This window comes from Brachyhypopomus gauderio, chromosome 1 (assembly GCF_052324685.1).
Source record: "Brachyhypopomus gauderio isolate BG-103 chromosome 1, BGAUD_0.2, whole genome shotgun sequence".
NCBI lineage: Eukaryota > Metazoa > Chordata > Actinopteri > Gymnotiformes > Hypopomidae > Brachyhypopomus > Brachyhypopomus gauderio.
The window spans coordinates 12,375,057-12,390,414 of NC_135211.1; the positions used below are offsets into that span (position 1 = coordinate 12,375,057).

Genomic DNA, 15,358 nt, shown 5'->3' on the forward strand with positions numbered 1-15,358 from the left:
CTTTGGGTGGCGTCTGGCAGGAAGCTTCCTTTTGACGCTGGAGGAAGTTGAGGCGAGGCGGACTTTGTCTCGATGCAGTGAGAGAGGCCGTGCTTGTGGTCTAGAGTGCCATGACCTTCCGTCGGTGTGAGGGGACAATGGGAAAAGGATGTGTAGGCCTTGTCAGGAACCTACAGTATGTCCACAGTTCTCTTTCAGCACCACAGTATCTTATAGGAGACGCTGAAAAAATAAATAGAATTATGATTTTAAAATGAATTTGTAACTCCGAATTTGTGTTATTGATTTTAAATCTCTATTACCGAACATCTAGTGCTATTACCGAACTATTACTGAACACCAAGCTGCAGTGGAGGCCAAGCCGGTCCCAGGTTAGCATTAACAGTGCTAACCTGCTCCTACAGGCTTCTCTGTGGGTTCTCCATACCGGGAGGGCTTCATTTCGGACCTCTCTGTGGAGAGAGCAATGTAAAAAACATAAAACAAAACACTTGATAACAGAATAAAGACCTCTGGGTGTTTTCTCAGTGCTGACTTCCTCTTTCTTTTTTGAAGAGGAAACGCATTCCCCTCGACACATGTGCCTTGTGCTGAATTCTGATATTAACATCCTCGATGTTAGAACGATGATGTCAGTAGTGAGTTCGCTTTCCTACAGTGTAGGTTTCTTTTCCTGAAGCGTGAGATCCACCCTAACCTTCTAATCAGCATTCCTGGAACACACTGTTCCTCATTGGTTTGTCACGAAGATGTCGATAACATGGTGAGGGTAAAATTAAATGTACATTAAATGGCTGTGAGGCATGATGGGAATGTGCAGAGAGACCAGTCTGACGAAGCAGCCGTCATGGGGATGAGCTGCGTGCTCTTCTCAGCAGAAGCTGGATCTCCAGGCCGGACCCCCGTGTGTGCAGAAGTCTCTCATTAAGAGCAGGCCTCCCGCCACCCTCCGGAACCGATCACAGCCCCCTCTGCTGCAGAACCGGCGGCAGACCCGGGCCGGCTCCGCGGAGCTTTCCTTTGCTCCGCACACTTCAGCTGGTGGGAAACGAACCAAGAGTAAACAAACGTGGAGATCTGAAAGGCTTTTAATGGCCTGTCCCAGGGACAAATGGTCAGTCCACTCGGTTTGGCAACACTTTCAGCAGAGAACAGGATCCCACGGCTTTTCCCTCTTTGATACAGATTAGATTTATCTCTGTCCTGCAGATTAGATTTATTGGCTGCACGGATATCCACCTGTTGTTCACTTGCTTAGTTTTCGGCTGTTCGAACGCGCCCAGCAAATCCGTACGACAATAGTCTATCATGTCAGGAGCCATTTATTGTTCTTGGATCTTAAAATATCCGTGTATAGTTTTGGAGGCAAAACGTGTAGCGCCCTTCAAAAATGAGCTTTCAGTAATCTTGTCCCCCCCCCCTAGTCTTTGCTTAATCAGATTGAGCAGCTAAGCTCCCTGTAAAATGGGCTGTACGGGCAAGTTCCCATTGGCTGCTCTCCTGAGTGGGGATGGAGTAGATTGTGGTGTGGGACAGTGGCTGCGCCTTGTGATTGCGCGTGAATGAATACCACCACCCCCACCCGCAATAATCAGCCGCAGCGCACGAGTTCTGCCCTCACTCACCGCCACAAAAGCTTGTTTGTCTTATAACATTTGCCATGCGTGTCCGACTAGTAGCTCCACACTGGGTCTCGTTTGGATGACTTACGGAGATCCCGTTTAAGGGCCCTTCTCTCCATATCTGCTTTGTTCCGTTTAAATTTACTGCGGAAGCGTTTTTTTTTTTTTTACCTCTGTGGGCATGCGGCGTATGCATGATTGGCCGCTCGAGTGTTTACCCAAAGGTCGAAGTTCACAGCCTCGCTGCCGTAGACATCGCAACCTCCACCTCCTCGAGCCCGTGAGCCTCTCCTGCCGTCGGTTAAGCGTCCTGTCACGCACGGCCTAGATCCTCCACGTTGGCTCTGGTCGTTCCTGATCCACCCATGATATTATCCGCCTTCTCACCTACGCTCTGGCCCGGGCGGCGAAGAGCAGAGAGGTGCCTCAGGACCAATCGGCTCGTGTCACGACTATGTTGCACTTCCTCATCACGTTTTGGCACCGAGGCCCTTGGCAGACGTTAGGACCTCAGGCTGTGTCGTACAGAGCTGCTCCAGAGAAACGCCATCATTTACATGGACCGAAGTGGGTGGGTGGCTTGGGGGTTTTTTTTTTGAGGCGTTTCTTTTTTTTATTTTTTGAGTTTTTTTTTTTTTTTTTTTTTTTTTTTTTTTTTTTTTTTTTTTTTTTTTTTGAGTTTTTTTGAAAGGCTGCTAAGCTCGTTCATTTCTCCAGCTCCTAAGCCATTCACTTCTCTCGGCGTGAGCAGTTGGCAGGGTCCATGCAGGCAGAACGGTTGTAAAAAATGTCTCCATGTCATGTCATGCGTTTGTGCAGTTTGGAGGGAAGGATCGTGGGCGTGCAACAACGAGGAAGTCTGTGGGCCCGTCGCGCAGAGCCCCTTTGTTGGTACGTGCGGATGCAACATGAAGCTCTGCCTCCCTTCGCGCTTCCATTAGGAACGCTTGGTACGACCGGAATAAAATCAAACTCCACCTCTCCTGGTGAACGCTGAGCAACCATGATGATGATGATGATGATGAGCTGTATGTTGACGATGCTGATATTCTTCAGTTGAACCTTACGATGCTTGGAGAAGGTAGCGTTTGAGCTTGTGGTGCTGTCTTCATGTTTTTAGTAGCGTGTCATTGTGCTGTTATTGAAGCCACCTGGTCTCTCTTTCCTGGCCACTTTAGCCTGATCACCTCCTTCCCCTTTCCAGGAATAGAAACATGCCTGCCACACACGGCACTTGAAAGGCTAAACAAATTAAGCAAATTTGGCTTCGGCGTCAGACTGATGAACTGCCCTTTCCACAGCTCCCCTGATTAACTGCACGGTTAAGAGCGCTGTGCCTTCTTGCCAGAGTGTTCCATCATTTTATTATTTTTATTTTTTTTAAACCTTTTGATAATATTATCCTCTTGTGCTGGCGTTTTAGCTAATTAGTGTCGCAGCATCGTAGAGGTCGGATTCTTGTTCTGCTTCATCGGCTTAGGGTCTTTAGGCCAAACAAAAGGCTATCAGACAACTATTCACCACGCTGGTGAGTGACCTCTGATGTCATTTTGCCAGTAACAGAAGTTTCTTTTTTGCGTCTGTAGGTCCTCTTTTTGTGTGGCCCTTGGTCCTGAGGCGTGGTGCGGCTCGGCGGCGCGATACGATCTTTCACTTTCCGCGCTGCGTCCGTCCACGTTCCTCCTTTTCTCCTCCCCTCCGCTCGTCTGTGAAGAAGAAACACGAACGCCGATGCACGTCCGCGGGGCTTTTGGCCCTGGGGTTTCTGCGCACGCCTGCCGTACGTGTGGGCACGTACCAAGAACAACCCCGACACATTTTGTCATGCTGTACATTTGTGCACATGTATAATTACAGTAAAGTTTAATTGAAGCAGAATCCGCTTGGAGCGAGCACTGTGTTGGGGCGTCTGTGTAACAAATCCACGCCAGACATGCACGGGCGCTGCTGAGACTTGTGTGTGCGTTTTCGACAGCGCGACTCCACTGGTAAACATCCTGTGGTTGGCTCGTCTGTTATGTGTTTCATCCAGATTCTCGCAGGCTGTAGCTCCGTTTCACCTGTGCTGTTCGGCATTTCCTCCTCAGCCTTTAAAAAAAAATCAAATCAATCGGCGTGTTTTCAGGAGTAACATGGCCGATAACAGTTGAGCGGTATCATTGGTCGGTGGTTGATGTGTATTGCCCTTGGCAATACTGATATCCCCAAAGGCTGCAGTTACCCGGTGGTGAAGTGTGTGCTGTGGGCACTCGGCTCAGTCACACACACATTCTGTTGCGTGATGCCGCGTGGGTGTTTCGCCGGTACCTTCCGCTCGCATGATTCAACAAAATGGCACAGGCTGATCTGTGACCGCGTCGGTGGCTCACCAGTTTGTCTTACAGCGACACCTACCAGCGTCGTCACAAGACCACACCGAGTCCCCATGGAGTCACACCGAGGGACCCGTCCTCTCCACTCACGCGCTCGCCTGCCCCACTGGACCAGATCTTCCAGCTCCAAGGACGTCGCCCCAGGGGTGTGGCGCTGACCCGGGGCTCCCTCACCTGCCATAGGACGTGTGGCAGGTGTTAATTGCTCTAGAGCTTTTTAAACAAACTCCACTCCCCTACCCGCCGAAAAACCCCAACCCAGATCTCGCTGCCCTCACCGAGCAAATTGGACTGCTTTTTTTTTTTTTTTTTTTTTTTGTGACATGTTGGGTTGCTATAGAAACGGAGAGTTAAGCATCTGATGGTTGTCGCTGGTCTGTAAAAATTATATGTCCTCTTACTGGGCTGTGCGTTTGATGACAATTCTGCAGTGGTCCTTAAAAACTCTGAAATGTTTATAATGATCTCATCTCCCGAAGTGGAAGTTGTAATTCCCTGTTGTGGTTTATTTCATTAGGTCAGCATATGTTGTGCTAACAATAAAATGGGTTTGAGTGCTGCTGGTTGTGGAAATGTCTTACAAAGCTTATAGGTTGAGTTTGCAAGGCATTCTTTTTCTACAATCAGATGACTTGCAGGCTTTTTGAGTGACAGGGGGAGCGTGTAGCTCTATTACCTGGCAGTCCAGACTGTAATGTATGCACGGATGACTTCACATCTAGCCAAATGTTTATGGCAGTAATATTGCTTATCGTGCTAATTCACCAGACTATAATGGTTTTGCTAAAACGACATGCTGCCCAAGCTTTGCTGTGTAAATGTAGAGGGCAGAAGCCGAGCTCAATGAGACGTGTTTGAGATGTGAGCCTTGCTGGGAAATGTTTGAATTTGACAGATGAACGGAAGCAGGTTGCTAGTGGCACTGTAAGCCTGAGGCTCTCTCTCTCTCTCTCTCTCTCTCTCTCTCTCTCTCATTATGTTTGAAAACTTGCGCCCCTTCTGCACATGCTCACACAAGCATACAATCTTGTGCATGTATATTAGCAAGTCTGTGTGAGCAGGTGTGTGTGTGTGTGTGTGTGTGTGTGTGTGTGTGTGTGTGTGTTTCACTCTTCCTGTCTCTAATAACAGGACCACAGGGGCCAGAGGCCAGAGCATCATTTCTCTTTAACATGTCAGAGCTGGCGTGGCTGTCCTTTAATCGCCTTGATGGGTCGTGTGTGAGAAACCCAGCACGTCGTGCCCACGGAAGCGGCCCGCCATTCACCCTTCCTTCACCCTTCATTCACCCTTCCCTCTGCCTCTCCGTTTCACACACTCCCCCTCTTCCTGAAAGCACTTCCGTGTCCGTGGTGACTGCGCTTTGATTTGACTGCTTTTTTCCTTGGGGCGAGAAATGGGCCTGTATCTCCAGCGCTTTGCAATATAGGCTGGTAATAAATCCCAGCAGAAAGAGGGTCTGTTGTGCTTCCTGATGAAATGGTGCTTCCCTGAGCCTTTGCTGTCTGTTTTCGAAACCCTTCATTCTGGTTATATCTGGCTCCTTGGTTTTCCACTAGAGACTTTCGGCTCTGTGTCTCCAGTACTTTTGTTTGAAAGCTGCCTGGCTCTGCAGTTTCAAGGCATGCCTCCAGGGGGCGTCCCTCGTGCTTGACCTCTCATGGTCCTCGACCTGGCAACCCCTGCCTGTGAGGTTCATTCCCGTCTGCTGTTATATCCTCGTGAAAGTTTTATTTATATTTTGCGGTTGGTTGGTAGCAGTTTTGTGGGCAGAGAAGCTGATATCGGTTTGCTTGCCCTGACGTGCTGGATGTGGACTGCACCGTGCCGACTCTGAGCGACTTCATAACGTCTTCTTACGGAGACACAGGTTCTTAAAGCCGTTTTACCACACTCTGTAGTGTTTACGATAAGTGCCAGAGGAAAGGAAGTCTTGGTATAAATTACAGAGATGGGAGTGGCTGCTTGATTTACCTGTAGCTGTTGCTGGTGACTACAAAACGTTACTGCTGCAAGAAATGTTTAACTACAGATAATTGGCGTTATCTGTCTCGGGATATTATCTTATCTTTTTCTGCCATCTCATGTCCTGCTTTAATTTCGCTTGTCCATGTTTCTGCTTCTTTGGCGATGATGATTTTTCCTCCCTTTGCTTTTCCTTGTGCTCCACGATAAACACAATCCTCCATTTGTCAAAATCTGGGTTCTCGGACTTTAGACTCGTGCCCTAGAATGGCTGGCCGGCACCAGCAGCACCTGCTTCTTCTTCTCCTCCTCTTCCTCTTCCTCCTCCTCCTCCTCCATACTGTAGCACCACCTAAATCTAGCACCTGCTACAGCGTACAGACGTGGAAGGCACTCTCCTGAGCATTTAGTTTCTCTGGGGTACTGTATAAACGTGGCGGCATCTAATGGAGGGGGACTCCTCTCTCTATGTAGGTATGAAGGAATCATTCCAAATGGACAAAACACAATTAGTATTTACAAGTGATTATACAAAATATATTTCTGCATACAGTACATATTTCTGCTTGGTCCTCTTAAATCTTCCACACTACACCTTTTTAATAAGACTACTTCTAGTAACAGCTTTGGTGTGAACGTTAGTAATCTACATACAAATGTAGTGTAATTCATATAGAACTATTATGAGAATTGGACCTCTCCGAAAGATTTTGGCCTGTAAATGCCAAAGAATATAATACAAGTAAATTATTCCCTTAGTGCTTCCGCTTTGAGAAAATGCGAAAACTCCTTTTCCACAGCATATGACAGAATGGAACACGTGTTTCCTTAAAAACGACTGACCTGGTGGATTTGGGTCACACTTGTAATAATTACATTATCCAACCTCTTAATGCCCTGAGATGGTCAACTTAAGGATAACATCCACACCTTAACCGGTGTGGGTAAAAGACTGTGGTGTGGCTCTGAAAAGCCACATCTGATTGGCTGTGAGGATATGCACTGCACTGATCACATAAGGTGGTTGTGCTAGGGTTTTTTTTTTTTTGTATTTGCTTGTAACAGAACATGATAAAGAGTTGGAGAGAAGTCACAGGGGTCGCAGCAGGAGTAATGGAGAGGTACACAAGCGCTACTCCATCCTGGGTGGTGCTCGAGTTTAAACTCCATGGACCCCTTCTGTTCCAGACCCCACCTCCAGACCTCTGTGAAAGGGCTTTAGCACCTTTGTAATCCACTCCACATGGCTCCAGTACTGCAGGGGACTACCTGCTCTTGGAGACGGGCAGGGGAGCGCGCGCGTGTGTGTGTGTGTGATGTGTTTGGAATTCAAATGCATGTCAGTAGGTTGTGTTCCTCACAAGCGGAGTGTGAGCTGTAGCCCCTACCACCCCTGAGTGGAGGGGTTTATCACGGTCACACAGGTGGAGGTAGCGTGTGTCCTACCCCTTTGAGGACTCTGGCAGACAGCACCCTGCACACATCCATCTCTCTGTCCTCCTCCTCTCTGACACTCTCCTCTCTAACTCGCTTTCTCGCTCTCTCCCTCCCTCTTATATGGATCTCTGTGTGTGTGTGTGTGTGTGTGTGTGTGTGTGTGTGTGTGTGTGTGTGTGTATCTTCCCTTGTTCTCTTACTAGCACACTTTCTCTTTGCTGACTCTGAATTTATATATTTTATTAACTCGGCAGGCCTCTCTCTCTTTCTCTCTCTCTCTCTTTCTCTCAGATCATAACTTTTTCTTTCACCAAAAAAGCGTGTGAGCGTGAGAGAGATAAATGAATGCACCGCATTAGACAAAAAATGGCCTCCAGAACCTACATTGAGCGCTGCTGCGTTTCTTTCTGCTCCAGCCCGACTGAGAGCCCTAGTCGTCCTGCTGCCTTGTTTCCCTTCCCGTGGTCTCGCGTGAAGGACCCCCTATTTTTCCTCCGACCCGTACGTTTTGTTCTGTTTAGCCGAGAAACCACATCGCATACGCTCCCGCCCCCCCTCCCAAACGTTTGCTTTGTGGTAACGTGTTGCCACGCTCAGACCGTCTCTCTGTGTCCTGTGTGCTCCGGCCTCCTGAGAACATACGGCCCCTGGAGACGTGACGTGTGTCAGTCCGATGTTGTGGACACGGCACACGTGCGGTGCTTTGTGTGGTAGTGTGCTATTGGAGATACATGGCCACCACACTTGTGTCATAACCTTGAAGCTAAAATAGATTCCCTTATGCCGTTGGCCTGTAAGTCAGACGTCTGTATGAGCACATTCAGAAGTGCTGAAATGTGTGTATCTGTGTCACTGAGGGTCCTTTAGGTTGCCAGATAATCTCCTTATTCACTAGGCAGAAAGAGATTCCAACGGGGCTGTGAATCAGAGCAGTTACGTGGCTGCTTTGCCCCGTTTTGTTAGGAAAGTCTGCGGAGTAACGGGATCTGAGAGAACCTGATTTTTGCATCAGGCAAAACTGTACAAAGCGGCCGCAGAAGGTGGAGCTTACATGAAGCAGGCAGCACGGACTCCGCAGGGGACGAAGGGCAGTGTGGGCGGAACCTGCTGGGCTGTACTCTATAACCCCCGCACCACCACCCCCACCCGCCCTTCAGGCCCAGAGGATGTTACCACACCTGCCCTCCACTCCGACTATTTACATATTTAAATAACACTTTGCTTCAGCTCACGCTACGCTAAGGGGGGCGGGAAGAGGAGCGGGTGAGTGTGCAGTGGTGCAGTGGTGAGTCCAGATCGTTCACCGCCATTGTGTCGTTTGTACAAAAACTACGGGGGTGGGGTGGGGATTATGGTTTTAGTGAATCTTTCTTCTAAGGTCAGGCTATTATTAGTTCAGCGCTATCCTGTGCCAGGAAGCCGCTTTTGCGGTGTTGTTTTTGAAGCTGAGAAAGGATGAACAGAAAAAAAGTCCACATGCACGCAACCGAGTCCGTGCGCTGTACTTGTACACAATGGGCTTCATGTACGCGCTCTGTGGGAGGAACACGAGTCGAGTTCATCCGTGTGTCTGTGTTCGTTGACTTTGTCCTTCCTGTCTCCCGCCTCCCTCCCTCCTCCCGAAACTCCCTCAGCTCCAGGCTGGCCTCTTTCCTGCTGTCTCTCTCACACACACACACACACACACACACACACACACACACAGCCTATCTCCTCCTTCGGGGAGGCCGATGCTTAAGTAACAGACTACAGTCCCATCAGGGAGACGAGCGACTCAGATCTGTGAGGCAGACGTCTCGTAATGATGAGTCACGGAGGCAGGAGCACAGTTGGAACATCACCATGCCTCACTTACCCACCCGACACCCCTGCAGTCATTGAACCTCTCTCTCTCTCTCTCTCTCTCTCTCTCTCTCTCTCTCTCTCTCCCTCTCTCTCTCCTCCCCCAGGTCAGTATGAGAATCGGCTGCACAAGTACATCCGCCACTACGAAGGCCTGTCCTACGACACGGATGAGCTGCACGGCAAGCACCAGAGAGCCAAGAGGGCGCTGGCACACGAGGACCAGCACCTCAACCTGCAGTTCCACTCCCACGGCAGGTCAGCTGTGTGTGTGTGTGTGTGTGTGTGTGTGTGTGTGTGTGTGTGTGTGTGTGTGTGTGTGTGTGTGTGTGTGTGTGTGTGTGTAACAGGGCAGAGCTCGCCCATTAACCTTTGCACTAGCTTCCTGTGAACCCCAGGCCTGACACTGTCCGGATGCAGGCACCGTTGGTGATGGCGTACCTTCTGTTTTTTTTTTTTTTGCTTTGGGCTCCAGCCATCTCCATCCCCTCCTGGGGGCGTTTTTCACTCACTCCATTTCGACAAACTACACCAGGTTTCACACCTGCTGTTAGCGTGCCGGTTCGGTTCATTTATGGTCCACGCGTTCTGACAGCTAGACACCAGCTGTTCACTCATTTCTTTCAGTATTGGCATTCTGTTTTTGATTTTTTGATTTTTTTTTTTCCCCCAGAAATTGCTCAAGGCTTTAGTTTGATCGCTGTGTATGTAGTCGCTGCAGTCGTTGAAGATGTTTCCCCCTGCTTTGTTGGAGAACACCGTGCTGTGTTTCTGTCTGGTCCAGTGTTGTCTCTGCTCGTCTGTGATGTAGCACCTCCATGCCCTGCTGTATGGGTGGGATGGTCTAGGGAACGAGTGCTAAAAGTTACGGCACCACTACAGAGACCAGGCCAGACAGACACGGACATCTGTCTCTCTGGACTATAGTTAGGGGTAGTTTGAAGCCAATATTCATGTGTGTGTGTGTGTGTGTGTGTGCGTGCTTGTGCATGTTTGTTTGTTTTTGTTACGTGTGTGCACGTACGTGCGTAGGTGCATAAAATAACCACTTCAGAGAGTGTTTCATTAACGGTAACCTGAGTCAGTGTTCTTTGGCAGTGTTCCCGAGTAGGCCAGTCCTACCACACAGGGCTCACCTCCTGCTCTACTGACTGTAGACAAGGATTCCCCCAGGTCCTTCTGTCCCTCTCCTACCAACATTAGGCCGACATGGTGTCATTAGCTACATACCTGCCTATAGGGCAATGGTAGCTTAGTGGTTAAAACTTGACTAGTAATCAGAAGGTTGCCTTTTCAACCCCCACCACTGGTAAGTGGCCACTCTTGTGCCCCGGGGCAAAGACCTTAACACTCAGTTAAGAGTAAATCACTTTGGATAAAAGTGTCAGCTAAATGTTGTAAAAATGTATAAAAATTCTTTCAGGTGAACAGAACATTGTTCTGTTGGCACATTTGTTAAGGTGTTTTCCTTCATTTAGCAGCACCGAAGAACCAAAATGGGAAGATCTCAGAGAATGGAGTTATATCTGGTTTATTATCTGTCTCTGCTTGATTTTGGTATACTTTAATTAGCTGTTAATCTTCAATGGTACATCCTGATGCTTAGTTCCAAGTCTTTATCGCAATCATATAACTGAACAACGGTTCTATTTTAGCGGACCTGAACATTTGTAGCCAATATTGGTACAATATATAAATACAGTATTTCATTAGACAGGTTGAAGTGGTGGGAGAGCTAGGAGCACTGAAAGAAAGAAAACAATAGTGTTCAGAAAACGACTTCTCTGCTGCCCTTTCCCCGCCCTTCTCCCCGCCTCCTTCAGTCTGTGAAAAGGTGCCCAGCGTGCTCGGAACCGCTCGGCCCATTCATCCACACACTCACCCTGTCGTTGTGAAGAGCCCGTGGCCTCCAGTAGTAATTGCGCCTGTTCTGCATAAGGTTATGAAAAATGAAACGGTCCACAGACTTGACTGCATACGGAATGAATGCAAGTGTAAGATAGGACCCCTGCACGATACGAAGACGTGCGGTAAACGGCAAACGGTCAAGTGCGTATTAGTTACACGACTACTGTCGTTCAGCGTTAACACGTTCACCGCTGACGTGCTCGATGAATAAACCCAATAAACATTTTCAAACATGCCCTCATTGAGTCAACTGAAAACCCGACCAATTAAAATAAGATACATTTCTTCTGTCTGGTGTGCTCTTCTAAAAATTGGGCATACCAAGAGGTCAATGAAATGAACGAGAACGAAACCAAAACGCAAGTATCAAGAACCAAACATGGAGCGACATTCACTGACGCGCAACGAAAAACACTCTGAGGTAACTAACGACCAGTTGAGCAGTAACGTGATAGGCCCAAATGTTCGAACATTTCATCTGACAAGTCAAATAAACGTCGTTTTATTTACACGCGCATATTTCATATTCATAGCGTCTTTTGCAGTGTGTTTATCGCGATGACGATTAAGAAAAATACAATTTATCAAGTCGGGGCTAGTGCAGATATCGCCATGAAAGCCTGGCATTAATTTTCTGGTTCAGTTCCACAGCACAGAAGGGTTCATGTTGCACGTGCTGATCTGATGCATAACCCTTAATGTTCCTATTAGATCATGTCTAATAGAGATTACGTTCTACCCGGAGTAGAAATTCCAGTGGTATTGTGTGACTGCTTGATGGCAGTAATTCCCTGAATGCAGTGATGTAGGGAGGCAGATGGCAGCACGCGCACAAACGCACGCGTGCGCACACACATGCGCGCGCATTTGTCATTCCCTGATGTGTGGGAGTGAATTGGTGATAATGCCAGAGAGTGCATATGCCACCATTGTGTGTGTTAACTGTTGTGTTTGTGAAGGAGGCCCAGCTCCCTGCAGGAGACCTCAGACTCTGAAGGTTGCTGCTTTGCGTTTTGGCACCCGAGGCGCCTTCTGAAGGCATTGTGCTCAGCAGTGACAGCTCAGTACTGTGTATGTGGTTTGGTGGGTCGAGGTGTGTGTGTGTGGGTGTGTGTGTGTGTGTGTGTGTGTGCGTGCATTTCAGGCTAACAGTGACTTTCTCTGTCTTTTAAAGTTTGCTGGCGAAGTCACTTGACATAGACATGAAATGGTGTGTTCGCTCCTACATTATTCATTGGTTTCCCTCATTAATGTTTTATACTGAATTTTACTGACTGTGTGATCATGTTGTGTTTTTTTTTTGAGAGAGAGAGAGAAATGATCAGAAACTACTGTGTGTGCATGCAGGCGTGTGTATGCCTGCTCTTTGGCGCAGGTGTTTTTGATTTAGACTCTGAGGGACTCTGACCCCATGTGACCTCACCTTTGGGCTTCTGTCCATAACCATCAGCCATGTTCCAGAGGTCTGCACTAAACCATTTTGTACAGAAAGTGCTTTTAACTGGCAGGCACACATGTACACAGGCCTGATAGTTTTCAGGCGCCACGCCGGAATTCCGGCGTACCGACATGTCCGCAAGAAAAAAAAATTGGGAAAAATCCGTCAAATCATAATGATAAACCACACGGGCGCGCATGCTATCTGTTTTGAGGCCAAAATATGATCCTTATGATCCTTACGAGGTTCCCAAGTTACGATTTTTTGTGGTTACTACACATCTCCCATTTACTGTATAAAGCCTCGTTTGGACCTTAATGGTTCTGCGTCGTAAACGGAACTTGGTGTTTGGTGTGCGCGGCGTCAGGATTAGTTAAACGCAGCTATGGATAAAGGTATTTGGCAAAAGGTTAGCTTTAGTATAGGATAACTGCATATAGTACGTTATTTACATACAGTATGTACGTATGTTCCGACTTGCGTCGTAACCCAGGGACCGCCTGTATTTCAGACATCGGAAGAGCTTCAGAGGTAGATACAAGATAAATTCTGTGTGTGTGTGTGTGTGTGTGTGTGTGTGTGTGTGTGTGGGCAGTCCTACACAGGAGGAAGTTGTGTGTGACTGAAAGCAGACGAGCACGCGGCTCTCCGTTCTGACCTTTGCTGTCTGCTGCTTTGCTCTGGCCCCGGGGAGGTGCTGTTGCAGGCGTGTCCCAGCAGGGGAACCTCGATGTGGGCAGGACAGCCGTGTGTAGCCTGGGGCTGTGCCTCAGGCTCCAGGGGCCGTGTGAGTGAGTGTGTGGACTACCCTCAGGACCAGCCTTCTCCATTTAGAAACCAGAGAACTCACTCGACTTTCTACACTCCCCACATACGTCGTGTATACGTTCATGTGGTGTGTGTGTGTGTGTGTGTGTGTGTGTGTGTGTGCGTGCTGTGTCTGTCTGTATTTGTGCGTGCATTTGTGTGTGTTTTACATATGCGTATGTGCGTACATGCCTGTGCCCCCGTCTGTGTGCGAGCATGTTCAGACATTTAAGTGACGTATCTGTGAATAGCTGTGTAAGCCACAGGTCTACCACAGGTCTGTCACAGGTCTGTAGCTCTTCCTGCCCCCCCCCTCCCCCCCTCGTGCCCCCCACCCAACATGTGGTGCCTTTCTGTTCTTGTCTTGCTCCCCACAGATTTCATAATGTCATCGCTGCCAGTTCTCTAGAACATCAGCCAGAGTGCAGCCCCCCCTCGGTTGTAGCATGACTCTACACGCAGATGTGGGGGGTTGTGACGTTTTCTCTTTTCTCTCTCTCGTTTTCTTTTTTTCTTTGTTTTTCCGCTTTCCGTTCGTGATGGCTTTATGCGTTAGGGCGAGGGTAGTGCCGCTCCGTTGTGAGGTCACTGCTGTGTGCAGGCCCACAGTGAAGGCAGGAAGGAAGATGTGCAGTTCACGTTTGTTTATGCGGAGTGTAATTTTTCCACACTCCCTTTCACAGCAGGATATCCTGCAGCACAGGAAGGGGCAGTGGCTCATTACACTGGACATCTGGGGGGGATCTGACGGTTAGTGAGTGTCTGTACTAACACAAACGAACGTGTTGGTAAGGAAAAACTGCTCTGCTTTAAATACAGTGTGTGTAAACGTACACCATGTTTTAAAATACAAGTGATTGCTGTTTATTTTGTTGTTGTATGAATTTAGTTTCACCATCATCCTGGGCTCCTTGGAGAGCAGGTCATGTTGTGAGTGGTGGTGTGGTGTTTCCCCCAGTGCTGTTCCTCAGTGTGGGGGGATTCCAGCCCTCATGGGCCTCCTCACATCTCTGGCCAAACACTGTCCTCCTCCTGCTCTGATACCAGCATGCATAAACCAGTCGGCACAGCCTCCCGAGTGTCACTGCTGGGGTTTGTGTGTCTGTGTGTGTGTGTGTGTGTGTGTGTGCGGAGCCCTCAGTGCCCGTGGGGGCATAAGTCTCCTTAACCTCAGCGGTGTGACTGGTACGTGGGGAGAGCCTCAATCTGGCAGACACATGGGCTGTAGCTCCTGGTTCAGAAACAAGAGCTGGCAGCTGCCATGAAGCCTTGATGAAGATGATGATGATGACTAAGATTTCAATTTAAGGAAGTGACAGTCAATACTGGAAAACCTGAGCAAGCGTTTCTATCTCTCTCTGCTCTCTCTCTCCCTCTCTGTCCCTCTCTCTCTCTGTCCCTCTCTGTGTGTTATTAATAGTCCTGCGTGTCTCTAAGAGGCTGGGGGAGAATGATCCTTCACATCCTCTTGCCCATTAGTTGGGCTGTGTGCGTTACACACTCCTGCCCTGCCTCCCCACTACCTGCTCTACCCACTATCCCCACAGTTAGTCAAACCCTCATTGGCTGTTGAAATAGACGGGCTGGTTCAGGCCTGGATCTCCGTGGCTGTGATGCGTCAGAAACAAACCCAATCACAGATGAGTTCATTTTCCGCAACCCAGCCCTTATTTTGGTCAGCAGCACACATGGTTCCTGCAAGGGGCATTTAGGAGTAACGGCAGAGAGAGACCGAAGCGAATGATGTACAGCACGGCCCGAAAGAAAATATCTTTACCTCTGTTCAACCGGACTGGAGGGGGCCCCTGGGAGCCGAGGAGCCTGCAGCCTCTCTCTGCTCTCTGCCTCCTCGCACACGGGCACCAGGGCGGCCGGCCTGCCCGGAGGGGCCCCCGGGGACCACGTTGGTGAAGGGGACGGATCGATACTGCCAGGGCTGAAGGGGAAAAAGAAAGAAAGAAAAAAAT

At 48.8% G+C, this 15,358-nt stretch overlaps 1 protein-coding gene across 1 annotated transcript in view; it reads left to right on the forward strand.

The window, feature by feature from the left end:
* Positions 1-15,358, forward strand: part of adam10a (ADAM metallopeptidase domain 10a) — a 52,581-nt gene that overhangs the window by 3,115 nt on the left and 34,108 nt on the right. Inside the window, exon 2 of the mRNA XM_076997199.1 lies at positions 9,346-9,496. Coding sequence (XP_076853314.1) covers positions 9,346-9,496 — 151 coding nt within the window. The remainder of the gene's footprint in view (positions 1-9,345; positions 9,497-15,358) is intronic.